Source organism: Nelumbo nucifera, chromosome 7 (assembly GCF_055504915.1).
Source record: "Nelumbo nucifera cultivar China Antique chromosome 7, China Antique-T2T, whole genome shotgun sequence".
NCBI classification, from domain to species: Eukaryota; Viridiplantae; Streptophyta; class Magnoliopsida; order Proteales; family Nelumbonaceae; genus Nelumbo; species Nelumbo nucifera.
In genome coordinates, this window is record NC_142655.1 from 12099610 (window position 1) to 12113887 (window position 14278).

Sequence of the window (14278 nt, forward strand, 5' to 3'; positions counted from 1 at the left end):
CTTTCTCTCCACATGTATGAATGAAAGTATTTGGATTTTGTATGTAGTCATCGCACATTCGCACCTGATGGTTCATTTCTTCAGGCTTTGCATCTATTTGTTGATGTTTTTTTTTTTTTTTTTGAAATAGGTAAGGTATAATTTATCAGAAATGAAGAAAAGCAGTGTACAATGTAGGGCTAGGGGTGTCCACGGTTCGGTTAACCGAACCATAGCCATTTTTTTCAAACCGAATTGATCCTACTGGTTTTTTGATTTCTCCAAATCAGTAGCATGGTTAATCGGTCGAATGGTTTCGTTTTTTTATATTTGTAATATATATATATATTATATAAATATATGTCTAATAATAATATTAAATTATAAATAATAAATGATATATAATATATGTATATATAATGTATATATATTTATATTTATATATAATATATAGAGAAAATACGTGACATTAAAAATATGTATGTAAAAATATATACCGATTGGTTCAGTTAACATTCATTTTTTTTCTAGGTTTACCGAAAACTGAACTGGTCTTTTGAAATATTGAACCAAAATCGAACTGAGTGATTTGGTTAATCACATTTTTGGTTTGGTTTTCTCGGTTTGGTTCAGTTTTGATTTTTCAGTTTTTTATCAACACCCCTAATATACAAAAAGTATACAAAAGATGAGCTGCTTAATTCAAAACTGGCCTAACAAAGAAAACGGGAAATCACTATCAGTCTCTACCTCACTCCCTTAGTTGATGCCCAAAGAAGATTGATGGAGGATGATTTGACCCAACCCATTGAGACGATGACACCTGGCACCTCATACCAATTAAGTGCAGCCTCTTGACAACTAAGTAGCTCACCACCAGGGAGCTCGTTATCAGGTAGCTCACCACCAGGGAGCTCGTCACCAAGTAGCTCACCACTAGGGCCACCAAGTAGCTCACCACCAGGTAGTTCGCCACTAGGGAGCTCCATCATCCTCTGAGTCACAGGCCACCTGGAAGCAGGTCAAATGACGAAGTACTTAGCCAAAAATTGATACATCACAAAAAAAAAAAAAAATATGGTATGTGACCAGAAACGGTTACATCAAGGAGCCAACATCAAGGAGCCAGTCAGCTGCGTCTTTGTCGATTTGGGCAGCTCAGCAGACATCATCTTCAAAGCGGCCTTCGACTAATTCCAACTTCAAGAGTGCGACCTAAAGCCCGCGAACACTCCCCTGGTAGGCTTCAACGGAGAGAAAGTTCGGCCCCTGGGAAGGGTAACAGTACCTGTGGAATTTGGCACCTGGCCTAGCATAGTGAGGCTCAACCATAATTTCTTAGTGGTCGCAACCCCCTCCCCATACAACGCCATAGTAGGTCGGCCGATTACCCATGCCTTACGGGCTATGGTGTCCACCTACTACTTGGCCATGAAGTTCTCCACGGACTTCGGCATCGGGGTAGCGCAAGGTGACTAGCTTGAGTCTCGCAAATGCTACGTCGCCACCCTCAAGGGAAAAGCCAAGGTGGTCGATGACCTTGAGTTGGAGCGACCTACGGAGCAAAGCGAGGAGCGAGCTGCGCCCACGGAAGAGACTGTCTCTATCCCGGCCTCGGCGGAGGACCCTGCCCGAACGCTTCAGATCGGTGCTTCCATCGAGGAGCCTCTGCGATCCAAGCTGGTACGCTTTCTACATGAGAATTTAGATGTTTTTGCATGGTCCGCGGCAGAAATGTCCGGCATAGACCCTAGCATCATAACTCATAAGCTTAATACTGATCCTGTAGTTAGGCCTGTTAGATAGAAGAAACACAACCTAGCCCCAGAGCGATGGAGGGCAGTCGACGAGGAGGTCGGGAAGCTCCATGCAGCCGATTTTATCAGGGAAGTCCATTACCCGAGCTGGGTGGCCAATCCCGTTCTGGTGAAAAAGGCTAACGGTAAATGGCGCATGTGCGTCGACTACATCGACCTGAACCGAGCTTGCCCAAATGATTGCTTCCCACTTCCCAGGATCGACCGTCTGGTAGACGCGACCTCGGGGCATGAGTTGCTGAGCTTTCTAGATGCCTACTCGGGCTACAATCAGATCAGGATGGACCCTACTGATGAAGAGAAAACTGCGTTTATAACCAAGCTCGACCTGTACTGCTACAAGGTCATGCCCTTTGGGCTAAAAAATGCCAGGGCGACCTTTCAAAGACTTGTAAACAAACTGTTTGAGCCATTGATTGTCCAAAAAGTAGAATGTTATGTAGACAACATGGTTGTCAAAACCCAGTTCTCATGTGATTTAATACAAGACTTGAATTTAGTTTTTGAAATTCTACGTAGATTCAATATGAAGCTAAACCCGAATAAATGTGTCTTTGGTGTCACCTCGGGTAAATTTCTGGGATACATCGTAAACCGACGCGGCATTGAAGCCAAACCGGACAAAATAAAGGGCATCTTAGATATGAGACCGCCCCGAAAAATGAAGGAGGTTTAGAGGCTAAATGGCTGAATAGCCGCCTTGAGCCGCTTCATGTCTAAATTGGCAGATCGCTGCCTACTTTTCTTTAAAGCAATTAAAAGCAAAGGGTTTGAATGGACCCAAGATTGTTAGCTCGCGTTTGACGAGCTCAAAAAGTACCTTGCTGGCATACCGGTCTTAACCAGGCCCGAAGAGGGCGATGTTTTGGAGCTGTACCTCTCGACAAGTGACGAAGTGGTAAGCTCGGTACTAATAAAAGAAGTAGATCGGGTCCAACGATCTATCTACTATGTTAGTAAAGTGCTGCAAGGAGCAGAAACGAGATATCCAAAGATAGAAAAACTGGCATATGCACTGGTTATTGCAGCCCGAAAGCTCCGTCCGTACTTTCAAGCTCACACTGTTATCGTCCTCACCAACAAACCTCTGAGGCAAGTCCTACTCAAGCCCGAGGTTTCTGGTCGACTGATGAAGTGGGCCGTTGAGCTCAGTGAGTACGACCTCCAATACAAGCCACAAACTGCTATCAAGGCCCAAGCCTTAGCAAACTTCGTCACGGAGTGCACTTTCAGCTCCGAAGTCCCCAGGCCGGTTGAGCACGAGGCCCCCAATTCGGGCGAGCCCGGAGCTCCCAGGTCGGTTGAGTCTGAGCACCGTGAGGTAGCAGCTAGTGCAGCATCTCTCTTAGTTAGGCAAGCGCGAACTAGGATGAGGAGCCCTGGATCCTTCACGTAGATGGCTCATCGAACCAGTAGGGCAGCGGAGCCGGAATAGTTCTACACAACCCAAGTGGCATGAAACTGGAGTACACACTATGCTTTGAGTTCGCGGCATCCAACAATGAAGCAGAGTACGAAGCATTGATAGCCACGCTAGCTCTATCCAAAGAAATGAAAGCCAAGCACATTATCATCTGCAACGATTCCCAGATCCTGGTCAATCAGGTCACAAGAGAATACGAAGCTTAGCAATAAAAGGCCGAGTGGATGCCCTCAGTGCTAGTCCGAGTGAGACCCGAAGCAACTAGGGTCCTTTCCGATCATGGACAGACTATTCTACACCTTTCTGTGAAGTGTGATCATTTAGAGGCTCTGAAGCTGTTGATAAGCTTGGTGTTAGCGGGCGACGATGAGTTTGTGAACTTCAAAGATGATAAATTGATAACGGCAACACTATCCTCCATCTTGCTATGTCTGGCTAAGCAGGTTGAGGTATGAGTCCGGGTTGCAGTTGGTGAACTCCAACTAAGTTATTTCCTGACTTCTAAAATGTTGGGTAACTAGAAATCTAGTATCAATTATATATTCCTTAAGGCTGTATTTGATTTGAAGAAAAAAAGTAGAGAAAGAAAGGTAGGAAAACTCATACAAGATTTGTATAGGTTTTCTTACCTTTCTTTTACTTTCCCTGCATTTTCCTTTAAACCAAACATAACCTAAAAGATCATTAGTGAAAGAAACTTTTGATAATGGAGAATTTTTTGATAATCTAGAACATATGATAGGTTGAGAAATTTATATTTTGAAACTTGAAATATAAAAGCTTTATTATTTTATTTGGTTAAGTGCTAAAAGGTTAGGATTACTCATAGATTTCTATTTTATATATGAATGCTTGTCAATTCCATCATTGCTATCTTAGTCCATCTTATATTGTTTTTTATCATTTATGAACCTTAATTGATCCATTTCTAATTTTTTTTTTAGGCTTATACCCGACCTTTTTCAGTCATGACACCCCAACCACACTTTTAGCCCTTTAAAACCGTGAAGTGAAGTGAGAGAGAGAGAGAATAATTTCTTTGAGGAGATAATTTTTATAGGTAAATCAATCAACTCTCCAATTTGATAAAAATACGAGTCTGATTTTAGATATATATAGATAGATAGATAGATAGATAGATAGATAGATAGATATTTACATATATATAAATTAAAAAAATAATTATTAATTTTTATTCAGTTTAAAAATGGAATCAGATTAAATCAAAATGTGATCAATGTCTGATATTTCAAATGTCAAACTGATTTGGATTTCAAATTGCAATAATTGGATTGGATTCAGATGTAGGTGAATCTGATAACCCAATTCAAATCCCACCCAACCTTAATGCTTTGAATCCATGTTCTCATACTTATTAATTTTTATTTTTGAAAAAGGTAAAGTATTAATTGAAGGAAAAGTATACAAGGTGTATACAGAGAGAGGCATAAAAAGAACGACCTCAACCAATAAAAGAAAAAAACCTCTAAAAAAGGTCTAAACCTAATCCCACATAGTAATGGGACTAGGGCCCAAACAAAACAACACAAAGACCTCAAAAAAGGGGGCCACTAAGCAGCCTCAATCTACATATAAACACATCAGAGCACAGTATTAAACTAGTTAAAAGAACTATGTTTTGAATAATGGTGGGATCGAAAAAAGTTATTCACTTGAGAATATTTATAAGTTAATTATATTAAAAATGAATTAAAATATATTTAAATTAAAATAAACAGTTTATTTCATCCAAGTAGAAATGTTACAAATATAAAACTACATATGCAATTTTTTAGGCCTTATGCCTCAGAATGCTTTCAGGCTCACGGCTTCCTCCACTTCTTTCTCTCTCCTATAAAGTGAGAATCACATCATTTTACTTTTTAAAAACAAATTGGACTCAAATAGATTTGGTCCTCACATGACAGTGTCCTTACAGCCTTGTATATTGAGAATATTTCCTCATGAAAAAAAAGCATACAAATATGAAGATATTCATAATGCATGACTATAAGCACGATTTTGTGAGAACTAAATCTGAACGACACCAGACTTAAAGCAAAACTAAATCAAAATTTACATTTAAGTGGGTCATTTACTGGGTTGGTTGGTTAGATGGATGGATTGAAAGTCAACCAAATCCCATCCCACCCAATTGCCACTACCAACGTACATTGTAAGAGCATATATATACATGCAAACTGAATCAACCAGATCCAACACCAAACAAGTTACTAAACAATAATCCAAGACAAGTATAGTGTAAGAATAAGTCAGTGGTACAGCTGGCAACTTTATCTGATGTGGCATCACAGGTTCCAGAAATATCTTTTAAGAAAAAAAGTATACGTCCTTGAATCAAAAGAGCGGTTCTGTCTCACTAGCTTGCATTTGGACAGTCGCTTTCTCCCCTTCTTTCTCTCTCTTTTTCCCTCTTCTCTGCAATCATTAACATTAAACAAAGAACTATGGCTGCGTAAACAAATGGAAAATTGTCAAAGGGAATCTTCTATTTCCAATAGTTTCCACGTATAACCACAGTAGTCTACAGCACTGTCAGCCATGGATAGTAGAAGTAATGCAAGTTTCATAAATCATTCAAATCATTCAAGCTTTATACAAATTTAACAAGTAAGCAAAATCACAAGCTAAGTGATTGGATATGATTAGGGGTGTTCATTATATAATGGTTTAAATCGTAAAACCAAACAGAATTAAACTGAATTTGTGATTTGGTTTAGTTTACACCTAAAAATGGTTTGGTTCAGTTTGATGGTTTTTTAAATTACAGTTTACAGTTTCAGTTTGGTTTATTGGATTTTATAAATCAAAATTATATATAATGTAAATGTATAAATATAATATGAATATATGATATAATATATCTAAATTGAATGCATAAAATTATAAATGTATGATAAACTCTTTATTTTATAATAAAATAATAAAACAAAAATTTTAAGTTTTAATTTTTAGGGATTCTAATTGGATTAAGTCCAATAGAATCATGGAATGGTCCAAATCCCCAAATCATATTAGAAATTGTATCAAATTGTAATATAACGGTTTGGTCTGAATTGGTTTTCATACCAAAACGATTTAGTTCAATTTAAAAATTTCTTAAACCGTAATTTACCAATTTAGTCTAAGATATTCTCCAAACGTCACCAAACCGAACTGTGAATACCCTTATATATGATACTGTTAGGTTATTCACAAATTGCATCCATATTGTCCTTCCATTTTATTTCAAAGAGAACTGAAGTTGATCAGGATCAACCGATAATATCACTAACATTAATCAGTTTGGAATAGGTAAAGAAAAGCATCACAGTCTTGTTCCAAGAAGGGTCGTCAAGAAATCCTTGTAGTCTCCTGATGTGTCACCAACGATTGCATCGTCGAGGCTAGTTTTGTGCATGTTGAAGTACTCTTCTTTGATCTTCATCAGGTCAACTTCAGCCCGAGTAACAATGGCTCTGGTTAGTGAATCCTCCTCTGTTCCAAGCCCAACAACTGAAGCTCTTAAAACCTGTTTAATTTATTATCAGCCAACCAAAAAAAAATATACTCTTCAGCAGAGCGGTCTTAATGAATCACTGATAACAAAATAAATATACTTTACTCATCATTTTCTTTTTCACCTTTGAGAAGTATTTCTCCGGCGAATCAATACACCAAATAACCATTTGCAAGACAGATTCCAAGTTGCCGGTGCCACAACACTTAATGTCCTTTCATGGAGAACAAATAAATGGATAGATGATACAGACTTCAATAGGTTTGGGAGTATTTATTTGAAAAAAAAAAATATGTGCTTATCAAATAGGGATAATATAGGTATTTTCAAAATAACATGGTGGGCCAAGACATGTCAAAAAGGAAATGAGAACTACTTATTGAATTTGTGTTTATTTTTGGAAAATTATCTAAAATTCACCATAACTTTTTAGCATTTCTCTTAAATTCACCATAACTTTTTAAAACGTTCCAAGAACCCTACGTCAATGAGTTTTTATTTTCCAAAACTCACCATCCCGTTACATCACCCTAGTATACATTGACAGAAGTTGTCCACAGCCTTATTAAACATAGTTTTGACAATTTATTATGAATTTAAGAGGAATGATGAGAAGTCATGGTGAGTTTTAGACAATTTCCTTTTATTTTTAAGTGCTTGTTCTTATAAATAAACACTTATTTGGACTTATTTAACAAACACAAATAAATGCTTTTTAATGTGGTTCCGGCCCCAAATAAATGATTATTCAAATAAATACTTATTTGTAAACACTTCCAGACTTGGGTAGCATTTGGCATTTCCTATCATAAGGATTTATCTCCTTTTTGCTGTTCAAATTAATACCTGTGAATAGAACTTTTAACTGCAAAAAAAAGAGTTAAGTGCTTAAAATAAGAAATGCCAAATATCATATTTATTGAATGGCCTGAGGAAATATATATACCTGATCGATGGGATTCCCATATATTTGCCTGTAACACTCAAATGTTGCTCTGAGTTGAAACACGTTCCTTGTACAGAGTATCCACACCACATCATCATCATCCAGCTGCTTCCTTTCAATGGCATCCCGAAGCTTTGCTGCTTCCGATTTCGCAACAATCTCGTCCACAACTTCTTTATCATATCTATAGGAGGACACTAAGCCCACAAGAAGCTGTATGACATATATATATATATCCATGTATTAACTTCAGTCAGAAAGCTGAGAGCAAGAGCAACTCATCCAGCACTCAATACGACAGCTCTAAGCGATTTAGTTACAGTGAGTTCATGTCCAGTCGAGTGAGTTGACTCAGTTCCACCACCTGGTTGGTTGTGGGAGGTGAGTTTGGACTTTGGATTACCTTACCTGTCTAAGAGGTGGTGTTACGCGGCATGCGATATCTTCCTCGAGGGAGCAATCGTACATGGAGCAATAAGCTTCCCTCACAGCCATCAGATGATGTGGGGACGTGGTGCACGCTATCTCGATGATCACTTTAAGATGATCTATGCCCTTGTCCTTACTCTGCAGAGCTTTGTTAGCCATTTTCGCATCTCTTTCCGGAGGATCCATTGTCCATAGTATCACTGCTTTCTGTTCTCATCGTAAAGTTAAATGTTACGTGAAATGACGCTTTATCTAGACTTCAAATTTTGCTTTGGTGCTTGTATTTTGGCTTCACTGTGTTTTCAAAGAAATTCTTGACAAAGGCTAGCTCAAACCATTTTCTGCCTCAATTTTGGTTTTCATATAGAGGCTTAATTTGCATTTATCTAACGCCATCCAATCCAGCTCTATGATTGATATCCGAGCCAAATGGATAATAGCAAGGTTTTTAAAACCGTCCCGGACACTGAACGGGTCAGGGATCCGGTTCCCGGTTGAACGGTCCAATTGTTCAAACCGAATGATTGACCCGTTCTGACAAAAAATAAAAAATGGTCAAAATCATTGAACAGTTCAAATGGTTCAATGCCCGGGTCAGCGATTTACTGACCGAATTAACATTTTTTGACAAAAATCCGGTTTTAGAGAAAAATAGAACCGGTTCCTGATTTTTCAGATCCAACCGTCCGATCCGGTCAGGTTTTGAAAACCATGGATAATAGTGTTAGTTTCAAACATACATAGACAGTTAAGCATGAGGAAAGCAACAATCTTCTGGTGTTTCGTACAATGACATGGTGTTGCCCTTGGTTTATCGATACAAATTTGTGATAAAAATGTATTGCCACATCTTACATAGGTTGTGTTTGGTTGCAATGCAAACTTATTTACAATAGTACAAATGTATGGAAGTGCAAATGTAAAAAATGTAAATTCTTGTTTAATTTTATTTTGGATTTTACTTTATTGATGTCTTAACTTACTTCATTTGTACTGGAATCAAACAAAATAAGTTAAAATTTGAAACAAAAATAGGTCAGAATTTACACTCAAATCATTTGCACTAACATAGTTGGTTTTGCATTAATACAAATTTATTTGCATTGCAACTAAACATGGCTTAAGTGTCATGTCAATTAGAAAACTGCATATGTAAGAAACATTATATTTGATTATTTTAAGTAAAAATAGTAACAAAACGTTTTCAAAACATCTAAGTAGAAAAAACCTTTTTCATACAAAATGTGTATGGATCAACCTAAAATACAATGGCAAGACAAGTGTAACAAATAACCCCCCACCCCACCCCACCCCATTTGATATCATAAGTTTCGGCTACAACATGCTGGGAGAAAGGATTATCTAGACACAATAGCTGTTCAGATGATAATTCTCCATGCTAGTATTTAAATACATGGAGCCACACCTCTCACTATGGGACCTATGAATTTATTACTGCCAACCATTGTGTTTTTGCTGGAAAGCAAGAATGTTTTAGCATAATTTGAGTTTTTTGTTATTCAAAAATCAAAACTATGATTGTAATCAAATCTAATCCACCATCTACATTTGAAAAATAAATAAACTTACGATATATCATGTATGAATAATACTTATTTTTTTGTATATATTAAATTAGATTAAATAAGATTAAATGTGCGTGTAATCCAATTATTTAGGTGGCATTCAGTACTGTGTAAATATCTGATAAGATATGGTATTTTGCTATGTAGACGGTCCCCGTCCACAAAATAGCGTAGACAGGGACGGGCCACACCCCAATTTATTGTCCACTGTATTTTCTTGTGGATAGTCCACACTATGGTATGGATAAATTGTGAAAAGGTCTCAATGTAACGCAGTTACGTCACATTAGTCCAATTACTCTTATTTTATTTAATCTTTTAATAATTTTTAAATTTTTTATTTTTAATATTTTATCAATAAAATAATAATTTTTAATGTTAATTCTAGCACAAGTCCGACAGTTATCCTTTTCAACTTTTTTTCATTATTTAAATATTATTTTTTTAATATTTTTATCAATAAAATAATATTTTAAATATTATTTTTTATTTTTTAAATATTTAAAATAATATTTTTTTTAATTATTTAAAAAATGCAATTTGTTGCTTATATATTGATGCCTTTTTTTCAATTTATTTACTATATAAAATACAAAAATTGAACATTTATAATCCATTGTGTAGATCTCTCATAAAATATATATAAAATAAAAAAAGGTCACACACCACGTGTGAACTAATTCAATCCACATAATCTATACACAAATCAAAACAGTTTTAAAGTGTGATGCGGTGTGAATTGATTGCTACCAGAAGGTGTGAATTGTCCCAATCCACACCCACACCCACTAATTTATCACCCTATGCAGCCCTAATCATTAAGGGCATAGTAACCCAACCAAGCAACCAGCCAATAGATGGAACTCAAACCGGCGAATTTTGGTAATTGGGTCATGGGTCAAACAGAACGTGGGCCTTATCTGGCCTAACTCCCAAGGTTGCATGATGGCAAAAGTCTACCCGACAACGACGTCGTAGCTTAAGCCGCGGAATGGCCAATAAAATCGGATACGCATATAAACACCATTTTCAGTCTGCAACTCTGCATGTTTATGGTCTGTATGCGACGCGGTTCATTTTGATTAGTAATGGCTGCTTAAGCTGTGATTTGGTCGTAGTCAGACTCCCATACCAGAGTGAAAATCAAAAGCCTTGTTGCCAATACTATAAAAAAATTTCCCAAAATGGAAGCCTTTGCACTACTAAAAACCAAAGAAAATGAGAGAAAATGAGCAGTGAACAGGCAAAAGATTTGCATACTCCTGATAATCGATATGGTTTCTATCTTGTAATTGAAATGGAAATTTGAATAAAAAAACAGAGAAGAAATGGTGTGAAAAAGAGAACCTTGAAATCGCCGGAGAGTTCGGATTTGAGACGATCGATGAGAGACTCGTTGTAGAGTTCTTGATAAGTGTATCTGATCTTCTTCCGCTGGCTTGCGTTCCTGTGACCCAGTATCCAAATGATCGCCTTCTCGTCCGTCCCCAGTCCTGCACTCATTCATCATCATCGTTTTCCTCGTCATCATCACAAAATAGAGATGATAGGATAGGGGGAGAGAGAGAGAGAGAGAGAGAGAACCATGGAAAGCTTTTTTCAGTTTTTCACTGTCTTGGGTTGGAGAAGGAGCCGTATCTGGTACTTTCAGAGTGGCCATTTTGTTCTCCTTTCTGTGGCAGGTTCCTTTCTGAAACGAGAAGAAAGATAATAGGGTATCTTGCATTCATTAAATGAGGAGAAATTAAATGTTGGATTGGATCACGGGAACAGTTTTTCTTCTCTTCAGTCGTTTTTTTCTTTCTACACGTGTCTCCATATATCGCCGAGATAAAAGAATCCAAGCTTTCTCTTGATTTTTGCCGATATACCCTTGTCTATCTTCAAATTCGTAGGTGTTCCCTTTTACATGCGATTTTTTCACTTGTGCCCATGTACTTTCAGTTATTTGTGTTTGTATCCTTGTGCTTTTCTATACTTATTCCACTATATGCAAATAAAGAGAATTAATGATCAAAATGAATTCAACAGTTTTGATTAATTATTATTAAATTTTTGTAATGAATCTTTGCTAGTTTGTTGGTGGTGCAATTTTATTTGCACTGACATGTTTCAGCTTCTCTTTTATTTTCTTTATTTGTATTGCAGATAGAATAAAAATGTAAGATAAAAACTGAAGCAAAGTAAGACAAAAGCCAATTCAAAAGTGAATCAAAATTTGCATTTGTATTTGTGCAAGTGGAGCCTAGATAGGATCTACCGTGAAAGGAGAAACTAAAGCCATATGGGACGTAATAAAGATTAAACAAATCAAATAGAGATATCTATTTATATAGTGAAGTTAAATGCAAAAGGTGAAAGTAGGGGAAAAAACTCCACATCTGATCTTGCATCACTCTTATTTTTTACAATATTTCGTCCTTCAATTTTCAAGAATTAATTATTAGATATAATTAGAGAACATGTACTATTCTTCACCCAGCCAAAACCAGCTAGCCAAGTGGAAAGATGGAATTAATACCAATACAAGTGAAACTATGGGTTGCCACCTCAGCTCTCATCATGAGTAAAAAAAATGTTTATATATATATATATATAAATGTATTTATTTCTCTAACAAAGTAAAATTTTGTTTATATATACAAAATAAAACAGCAAAACTGACTCCAAAAAGCAATAAATAAAGAGATACCCTTGATAGATGGAGGATCAATTGATTTGAAAATAGAACCTTAACCAAATGGGCTATTGGTTAAGGCAGCATTTACTTTATTTACATAGGTAATAATCAAGAGAAATAAACTATATAGCATTACAAAATAAGGTTGTATTTGTATAAACTTGAGAATTTGTGCTTCTAAATCCCAAAAGCACAAAACCCCAATTTTAAGCTTGTGTTTTATTTCAAAAAATTGAGTTTTTAAAAGCAATTCTTACCAAACACTCAAAAGCACATTTCTTACCTCAAATTTTGTATTTTTCACAGCCCAAATTAAGCTGCAAAGCAAAAGCTTATCTAAAATGCCTATAAGACCACTAACAACAACAATTGTTTTCAACTCTTAGCTAATTTATATGGTCAATCAAGCTTCAAATATGTATGGCTCTTGGAGTTGCCACGTGGACAATTGATCATATACACGTGTCCAAAAATGCCGGCCACTTCTATGAGGTGATCTCTATAGGCATGCAGTTCAGGCTTGAGTTCTAGACATGATTCAAACTAAAAATTTCAATAACGAGCATCTAAAACTTACTATACCAATCTTTCATTCTCTTAATTTTTCAGTCTGATTGGCTCTAATATTTAAACATATAGAAATTAACCCCTTAAATCTTACTATATGGTGTTTGCCGAAAATCGATTAATGCATATTATTCAAATATGATATGATACGCATGGATACTTTGAACCATGGTTTTTGATATACAGGATGAAAGTATTATGTGCTAAAAAAGTGTATGTGCCTCCTTATTTCTACTTTTCTCACTGAACATGGGGAGAAATTCTCCATCACTAATTAGAGACCTGCAATTACAGGTGTCAATGAATCGGTTTTGGGTTAGATTCTGTCCAAATCAAAATTCATTTGGACGAATTAGATGAACCAATAAGACATATTGAATTTAGACAGATTGAACGGACCAATATGACATATTAGATTGGATCTTGTCCGTCCATAATGAATTTATATTGGATTGAACCAATATCTGATCCATTGATAAAAGATAAGAACATAGGTATCAATGGACCAGATTTGAGTTGAAACCAATCTAAATTAACAGGAATTTGAACAGATTGGACAATTTCTAGACCGATCCAAAATATTCATTGGGCTGAATTGAACCAGGTCCAATTGTAATGGACTCACATTTGACTGGACAGGATTGGACCAAATCCAGTCCAATTAACACCCCTACCCGCAATTGATGACAATCATAAAAGGCTTATCCAAATTCATGAAGTTATGAATAATGGCCCACCCAAGTAATAATAATGCATGGGAGATGAGTTGAATTGTCACTTATTCTTGGACTATATCAATAAAGTGTGTAGGCCCTTCACTCTACCAACAAAAGTGATTGCAAAATCGCCTTTGTGTGATAATCATGTAAATACAAAGAGAAAAAAGGAAAAAGAAGGAAATTAAAAGAAAAAAATAATTACATAATAGCATAAGTTAAAGCAATTTCTTGAGAACCAAACCAGATAAAAATGGTTCAGGTTAGACCTCCCACCATCCTGTACTAACAAAAACAAAATCCCTAATGTATCAATGTTTGGCTTACTTATAATTATTTTCTTACTTGTAAATATTTTTTTTCTACTTATACTTTTCATATTTTTACTAATATACTTACGACCTCATTCAGCATGATAACAGGTCAAACCGCTTGAACCAGACCATTGAACCACTAAATTATGAGGTGCCCATTCAATGATTTTATGGTCAGTTGCCTAGCAATTAAAAATATGGGCAGGGTTTTTCACAAAATAATCCACCCCTCATATCAACACAACCAAACCTTTTGGTTATTTTTGTTCTTAGTGGAGGGGGAAATTCAGCAACTTGTGAA

The 14278-nt window shown here is 36.2% G+C and overlaps 1 protein-coding gene across 4 annotated transcripts; it reads right to left on the reverse strand.

Moving 5' to 3' along the window:
* Positions 1-5068: 5068 nt before the first annotated feature.
* On the reverse strand, positions 5069-11480 carry LOC104608824 (annexin D3-like). 4 transcript variants are annotated; one of them, XM_088891114.1, is made up of 7 exons: positions 11285-11467; positions 11048-11193; positions 8094-8321; positions 7686-7898; positions 6864-6953; positions 6516-6751; positions 5069-5658 (listed from the first exon to the last, which is right to left on the reverse strand). In XM_088891114.1, exons 1-6 carry the CDS (start codon positions 11424-11426, stop codon positions 6548-6550), a joined length of 1023 nt encoding a protein of 340 aa, XP_088747240.1. In that variant the 5' UTR covers positions 11427-11467; the 3' UTR covers positions 5069-5658; positions 6516-6547. The 4 variants fall into 4 exon arrangements, with proteins under 4 accessions (XP_088747240.1, XP_010273220.2, XP_088747241.1 ...); XM_010274918.3 differs by lacking the exon at positions 5069-5658 and having other exon boundaries at positions 6384-6751; positions 11285-11465; XM_088891115.1 differs by lacking the exons at positions 5069-5658; positions 6864-6953 and having other exon boundaries at positions 6384-6751; positions 11285-11474.
* Positions 11481-14278: the final 2798 nt, after the last annotated feature.